General features: G+C 49.1%; 2 protein-coding genes across 2 annotated transcripts; both read left to right on the forward strand.

Moving 5' to 3' along the window:
- Positions 1-370: 370 nt before the first annotated feature.
- On the forward strand, positions 371-2677 carry hasF (Zn(II)2Cys6 domain-containing transcription factor hasF; the record flags this gene model as incomplete). Its single annotated transcript, XM_025683435.1, has 4 exons — positions 371-640; positions 740-1267; positions 1329-1999; positions 2128-2677. 4 exons carry the CDS (start codon positions 371-373, stop codon positions 2675-2677), a joined length of 2019 nt encoding a protein of 672 aa, XP_025538560.1.
- Positions 2678-3474: 797 nt separating this feature from the next.
- On the forward strand, positions 3475-5134 carry BO79DRAFT_197232 (MFS transporter; the record flags this gene model as incomplete). Its single annotated transcript, XM_025681247.1, has 3 exons — positions 3475-3742; positions 3810-4759; positions 4832-5134. 3 exons carry the CDS (start codon positions 3475-3477, stop codon positions 5132-5134), a joined length of 1521 nt encoding a protein of 506 aa, XP_025538561.1.
- Between the last annotated feature and the right edge of the window lie 3020 nt (positions 5135-8154).

Here is an 8154-nt window from a genome sequence, read left to right on the forward strand (position 1 = left end):
GACCCAATCCGCTAGCATTAAGCGGCGTATTTGGTTTTAGTTTATAAGGCTTGGAATCCCACCTCAACGACAGGCCATTTATGTCATCCAACTAAGGCTCCCCAACCATCTCCATCCCATTACCTTCGCAATGGACACACATCACCCCTTAGAAACGCACTCATCGTCTACCGAGTCTATATCATCGCCGGCACAGGGTAGTCTCTCGCGTCCCATCACATCATGCTTATCTTGCCGTCATCGCAAGGTCAAGTGCGACCGTCGTCAACCGCAATGCTTAAAGTGTGAGCGAGGCGGTTATGCCTGTTCCTATGTATCGAAGCAGGAGTCAAACCGAATAACGAAACCCAGCAGCACCAGTGGCTCCACGATGTCTTCGTCGACGCTGGCTCGAATTAATCCTGGTCTGCAGCGGCTGGCCAGCTTCATGGCGCAAGCGAAAGCATACGAGGAATCCTCAGCGCATGGCCCCTTGTCGGTGTCGCTGGATACCTTCATACCCACTTCGACAACGCGACCGACATCAGCAGCCGACAATTCGGGTGTTCATAATCCGCGATTGGAGGAAGATGCCCTCATCCTGGATAACGGAGTTCCCCACTTTGTTTCTGGCAAACACTGGGCCTGGATGGCAGCAGAGGTGCGCTTGACAGCTCGCGGCTCGCAAAAAGGGCAGGACAAAGAAACAAAAACGAATACTAACTTAAATACCCTCTTGCCTTCCTTTTTTTTTTTCTAGCTCCATGACATTCAATCAATTATCTCGGAATCTCAAAGATGCTCCTCCCCAACTGGGACACTTGACGAGGTTGTATGGGATACCGATTCTCCTCTAGAAACGTCACCTAGCACCAACAGCTTCTGGCCGGATACTCGGGAAGATTGCTATTTGCTGCTGAACATGTTCCTCGCCAATGTCGACCCAATAGTTCGTATTATCCACCGACCGAGTTTGTCCCGTCGCTTCGACGCCTTCGTGCACTTTCAATATGCCGACGGTCGAGAGGATACCCCGACCGGAGGGGGAAGCCGCAACAGCGGTACGATTCCCAGTCCAGCCAAGAAAGATGCCTTTGAACCACTAGCCATGTCTATATTTTACGGGGCTGTCAACAGTATGAAGGATGCAGATGTACTCAATATGTTCGGCATGAGTAAAGCCTCTCTCCTCAAAAGATATCGAACGGGAACGGAGGTGCTTCTCAAGCGGCAGAAATTCATGACATCAAGGATCTTTGAGGTTCTGCAAGCATTTGTGATATTACTAGTGAGGGACCGAGATAACTTTGTGGACGACATTCTTTTCTAATCTTCATCTACGGCTATAGACTGCAAAATATAGAGAAGATGACATGGGCAAAGTGTGGCCTTTAACAGGCCTGGCCATTCGGATAGCAATGCTCCAGGGACTCCACCGGGACCCCCTAGCCCTACCACTGGGGACGATCGACACCGTGCAGGTGGAGCTGCGCCGTCGCCTATGGGCGCAGATCTGCTATCTGGATTTCCGGACTGCGGAAGATCACGGCTTCGCGCCGTCGATTCACGCATCAGATTTCGACACGCGTCGACCTATCAGTCTGGACGATGTAGATCTGGTCGAAGGCACTGCCCCCTTATCTGGGCTCTCTGATGCCCCCAAATTCACTGATATGACCATCTACCTCCTGCGCATCACAGCTGCCGGTTACTACGGGCGCGTAATTCAAATAACGCATGCGTCGCGTAAGCGGCTGCGGAACGGCCTGCATGGTCTGACTGTTGACAAGCCTCAAACCTTGGTGGAGCTGCAAGAACTGTTGCAGACCGCCACGGGGATTGCAAGCGAGCTAGAGAGGGGTCTCGACGAGCTTGTTCGGTACTGCGATAAGAGGGTGACTATGCAATCGATGGCCTTAGATCTCAGCCGGCATCTCAAGACCAAATTCTGGGTCATGTTCTGGATGCAAATATCCCGACAGGATCGGGAGAAGATTATCACTCCCGCCATGAGACGAAAGTGAGTCTTCCTGAATCGCCATGTCCCCTGTCTCCACAGCCCGAAGCTCATGTGCAACCACCTAATTGGACGAGCGAGGGGTAGTAGGACACGCCCTAGGAAAAATTATTGACCATCATTCATGACAGCATATTTGTCGACGCTGCCACCGCCGTAGAAACTTGGTGCGCCATTTCGTCAAGCCCGGCCTACGAACCCTATCGATGGCACATAACTTCGCACGCGGGCTTCAACCTCATCCTCTATGTCCTCTCCGAGCTCCAGAGTTCCGTTTTCCAGGAGCCTGAATGGGTAGATCTCCGCCATCGTGGACTTCAACTCGCCAACACCATCTACGATCTCCGTGGTCAGCATACTACGGGCGCCTGGCCCGCAATCATTTGGTTGGTTAATCGTATTCGGTTCCAGCAAGGTCTGGCTGGGAGTCCTGCCCCTGGGATGGCTGCCAACACTGTTACCGGGCTCGGTAGTCCGTCGAATAGCCAGCCCATCAGCATGAGAGCGGCTGGTTATGCTGGTCCTGCTGGTGCTGCGGGGGTTGAAAGTGCTACCCCGATGAGCCCGCCCGGAATGGACTTTGATGCAGGAGATCTTATGGGGCTGATCAACTTGGAGGAATTTGATCTTTCAGATTTTCTGACGATGGATGGGATAGGACTTCCGGGGCTTCCGCGGTAAAAGAAGGATTGTAGAGCCCATTTTATGAAGGATGGAATTGTTCTGTACTGATCGTGTGCGTCGGGTACTCCTATTCTGTTGCTTTCGTCATGAGAGATATCCTGGAGATGATAGGGCTTTTATGCAGTTTCTGCAGTATTCAGGTAGAGCTAGATCTTGAGTAGTTCATTAATGATAGATGGGGACTTCCGAACATTTCTGGCGTTTCGAGACGACCGGTATGCGACAGGGCTCTTTGGATAACCACAAGTCTAATCCCATAGAATAGACGAGTGTCGCTACTGATGCCCACTCATATATATCATCAATACCTCCAGGTGTTCAGTCCCTAGACCTCAATGGTCCCATTGACTTGATGACCCCAGCGCCGGCAACGTGAAATATAACTTGTCGCTCTTCGGGTGTGGTCCCGGAGACTGTGATGTACTCACTTCAGGGCATTGGGCAATCTCGAAAAATGCGATTCATTCCCCTACAGCCCCTGCCTCTCGCTGTCCATTGTTAGGGATCGATAGGACCTCGTACGAGGTACTCATCCGAGCTGCCCACGGTAGCCTATCCTTCTTGGTTGTATGGACCCACAGCTCGTACGAGGACACCGTGCGGCGGTCCCACAGCTCGGCCGACATGGATCCTGGAGTATGAAGCACTAGGCCCTCTCGATGTCAATAGAAAAGCAAGCATCTCCCTCGTCAAATTTGGGATATAAGTCATACTCACTATCAGTTCAAAGAAAGCAAAGACATTCCGATATGTCAGACAGACCTCGAAGCAATTGCCCAGAATCTCAAGCAACCATGAGCATGAAAATCAGGACAGACCACGAGCGAACGGACTCAATCGACACACTTGCCCTGCCTAATGTCGAGACAAAGCTGGGACTTGAGCGCGAGAAGATTGATGATAATGCCTCCAGGCGGGTGCGCAGAGGGTTTATCCCATGGTTGTGTGTGGTCCCGTCCGTACAGGATCCCCGATCATACAGTTCGAGGGTAAAGTGGTTCTTAACCTTCATCGTTGCTGCTGGTGGCCTGGTCGTTCCGTTGAGCAGCGGTGTCTTGTTCCGTATGTACCTTCTCTCTCTCACTCTCTTCAGACAAACTTCAAACTTACATGTTGGGTTGCTAAACAGCCTGCTTGCTTGAAATCGCTGCCGACCTTCATACCACCGAATCTGTTGTCAACCTGTCTATCGCCTTCGGTTCCTTGGCCGTCGCCATTACTCCTCTTTGGTGGTCCTACCTCGCCGAATTGTACGGTCGCCGTCTCGTATATCTGCTGTCTTTCTTCTTTCTCGGTGTTTTCTGCATTCTAGCAGCCATTAGCCCAAATATTGGCATGTTCATCGCCATGCGCCTTCTCGGCAGCGCCTCAAGCGCGTCCCTTCAATCTGTCAGCGCAGGCACTATTTCCGACATGTTTGAGCCGCACGAGCGCGGAAAAGCCATGGGTGCCTTCATGCTAGGGCCCATGCTAGGTCCCATGTTCGCCCCCATAATCGGGGGAGCGCTCACTATGCGTTGGGGCTGGCGCAGCACGCAGTGGTTTATGGTGATATACGGATGGGTCGTGTTCATGGTGATGGTCTTTTGTCTACCGGAAACAGCGACAGACTTGGCAGAGAATCAGCGCGAGCACCGCGCTAACGCTAACAGCCCCGCTAAGAAGGCCGTCCACTTCCTCCTTAAGCCCATAGAGGCGGCCAAGCTCCTCCAGTACCCGCCTATTCTAATCACGGTCTACTATACCGCGATAGTGTTTGCTACCTATTATCTCATTTGCGTCTCAATCGAGGATACCTTCGCCGTGGCCCCATACTCCTGGAGTCCTGTGATCGTCGGGGTCGCCTACATCCCTGGGGGTCTGGGGTTGTTGTTCGGGGCAATCATCGGTGGTCGCTGGCAGGATGCAATCATGGCGCGCACCGCCCGGAAGGAGGGCCGATATGATGAGGCAGGAGAGGTGATTCTGCATCCGGTAGATAGGCTGGGGGAAAATTGCCTGATGGCGGGCATTCTGTTCCCCGGGGCGCTCTTATGGTGGGGATGGACGGCCGAGAAGCTAGTCTTCTGGCTGGTGCCGGTGAGTTCGGCAATAAACCCTGGGCAAAATTTCGTGTCAAGAATAACTCCGACTGACAATAACACCATATAGCTGATCGGAAATTTCTTCTATGGCTTCAGTGGAATGATCCTTACCAACGTGACCATGACCATGCTGACCGAGTTCACCCCAAAGAAATCAACCGTCGGCGTTGCGGTGAACAATCTGCTGCGAAACAGCCTGTCGTGTGTTAGTGCCGTCATTGCTCAACCGCTTTTCGATGCCATTGGAACCGGATGGTCTTTCACAGCCGCTTGTATCTTCTGTCTGTTGAGTGGCATTCCGTTGATCCTCCTACGGATGAAGCGGGAGGAATGGAGTCGGAAGATGAAGGCTACCTTGGGAAGTGATTAAAGGGGTACTATGTAGGACGGAAGGGAGCTGAAATATATAATAAAGTCTGGTAAATTAGTATGCAAGGACCTTAAGTTCACCCCAGAACGTTCTTCTGACATACATCTGTCAATCAGTATGATGTCTGGCCTCAATTGTGGTCCTTTCGCACTTCCAGGTACGGAACTGCCTGGTGTCGCTCTTAAAATTCTTTAAAGGAAATAATTCCACTCTCTTGAAAGATTTGAAGTATACCTCCAATCGCTCGAGTGGCAAGCGCCTTCTTCACACCATCGGATGCTCTTGCAGCGTCTGGTCAATGTGGTATCCCACGTTATCAGTCGGTAAGAGGGAAACCCCTCAAGAGCCGCTGATTGTATCCTTAGATATATCGCTCTATTAGTATAGTCCACGTCATGAGCAGGTGGATATCTGCATGTTCAGTACACATAGTAAAAGAATGCTTAGTCGCGGTCATCTCATGATTATGAGCCTCATAGGAATTATAAATCGAGGTTGAATGAAAGCTACGGAAGAGAAAAACACAAATAAAGTCTTCCCTACAAGCGGGTCTTCTCCACCCACATATGATGGCAAATGGTGATTTTGAGACACGATGTCCATCACAGATTTGCCCCTTCTAGTGCCGACCCTCTCCGGACCGAAGACTGAAACAATCCCAAGCTATCAGAATTTGACACTATAGCAAGCTAACAATGCAATTCTGCGGGAGCTCTGCGATGAAACTAAGATAAACGCTGTCCGTTCGAGCATAACGACCTAGCCAACGACGCATCATATTAGTCTCTCCGTAATTGTCATCGAATACACTTCTCCATTCCCGCTTCAAATCAGGTTTTCCTTAGGGTAAGTCGTCACCTCGTTGCCGATACCAGACTCTTTCTTCTCTCGAAGGCAACCGCTATACCAGCCCGTTCATTGGCAAATCCTCAGCAGTTATAAGAAGCAGCCCGAAATTAACCCTTCGTGTAAGTACAACAGTTAGTTTGGACAGGTGCGAGTCTAGGTAGACACACTTTAGTACCTTGGCTGGTTGATTCCATTGGGGTCTCACTTTGTGCGGTGGCATGCATCAAGCCCAATAGCAGCGCGAAGCAGTATTGACATGACCCCGAAAAGCAGGAACATGATTAACAAGAAGTGCAATAACTCTCTATCGCAATGGTTCATCGTGATGTTGATGCTTTCGGAAGAAATTTCAGTTAAGATAAATGGCAGCGCTTTGTAGTCGAAAATGCTGTGCTCTGTATCATAAGATTATGTGTTGGAAATCTCTCCGCGATGACCTACCTTTATCGCAGCCTCAAGCCCTTTTATGTCAGTATGACCGGCGCGGATGCAATACTATTCCAAGAGCTTCACGAGTACGTCACCCTTGCTTAGTCCGACCCCATATGCAGCAACAATTCCACTTGAAGCCATGACACGGCTGCTGTTGCCTCTATGAGAAATTTGCATCCAGCCTGCTCCTTCCTCAAGAAAATAAAAGATGCACTATACTATGCAAATTGGCGTGAGCGTCCCCGATTGAAAACATCAACTTGCGCAGGAATCTAATTTTTGAAATCACGCCGCAACGCAAGGCCCTAGAGGCCTCAAATCTCGATAAACTTTTCCTAACTCCCTTCGCTACTTTTTGATACCAATGTGATCGGGATATCACTACGATGGCGTTGAATGCGACCTACTGGCCCATTCAGGCCACATCTGTGAGAAAAGCTGAACACCCTCAAGAACGCGCTCTAAACCTCCAACACGACGCAAATGCGATACTTAGGCACCTGGATGCGAGCAAGGGTACTCGGGTGCCTAATCCAGTCATCGATCATGTCAAGAACGTACAGGATCCACTATTAGTTCACCATCTCATCCTGCCTTCGTATTCAAGATCGAGAAATGGATTTGAACTTCGTTGATGTGCGTGCTGTGACCCGCCCCTCCAATCGCCTCCCCTCAGCTGCCCATCTCGGGCCCTCACCTGTCCTTCGCCGCCGCCATGCCCCTCCTCCTTCTTGCCCGATTATAATATTGGGTGTGTCTGGGGCCTGTGCATCCCGATATGGTCTTTTTAGGGGGTGTCTTGTGACACTCCTCATCGCTTCTTACTACTTCCGTCATCGGCGGGTACATCATATATCTCCTTCCCAACTAGACTCATTGAGATGGAATTCGAGGCTTACAATTCTGTCAAGGAAAAGGGTCAAGGGTTTGTATATGATTCTATCTAATCTCCAGAGTTCGGTTGTTGGTCAGACCACGCAGGAACAAGAGGCGGCAAATTATCAGCTGACTGTGGTGCGAACAATGTTAGATGCACAATGCCCTTCCCCCTTCGTCTAAATAGGACGCGGAATGTATCTTCATGACTCAGCCTGTCTCCATCGAGCAATTTTAGAAACCGAACATTTAACCTTTACAGCGTATAAAGGACGTTCGAGGCAACCATCATATGAAACAGAGACATGAATAGACACTGTGAAGGAACGGCAGAATGCGGTTTACCCCTTCAGTGCAGAGCTTTTAAAGATTAAATACAATACAGGGGTTATTTCTATATCAACGCTCGACGTGGTACTGGTGGAATCTGGATGAATGTTCATGTCATTGCTTTCTACGAAGTCGGAGTCGAACCTAGGGGGTTGTTAGGTCCCCAGGTCGCCAGGTCGTATGTATTTTTGGTTCTTACCAGTATGGGACCTGGTTATTACTAGTACTGACTATTGGAAAAATTAAGCTGTAAAAATACACTGTCTCACCAGGTGGTAAACCTGGCGAGCTTTTGTATTTATAGTATTTTTACTAATTTATATTAAAAAAATCTAGTAATTTCTAATTTAAATTAAAAAATTGATTGAAATTACGACCTGGAGAACTCTGGTTATAAATTACTGTATAAATATTAGAATTTATTAATTCCATAAATATATAAAATTATAAAATAAATCTTCTAATTATATCTAATCATTTCTAGTAGATATTAGTAACTAGTAATTTTATATTTTATTAATATAATATAAATA

This window comes from Aspergillus costaricaensis (assembly GCF_003184835.1).
Source record: "Aspergillus costaricaensis CBS 115574 unplaced genomic scaffold BO79scaffold_20, whole genome shotgun sequence".
NCBI classification, from domain to species: domain Eukaryota; kingdom Fungi; phylum Ascomycota; class Eurotiomycetes; order Eurotiales; family Aspergillaceae; genus Aspergillus; species Aspergillus costaricensis.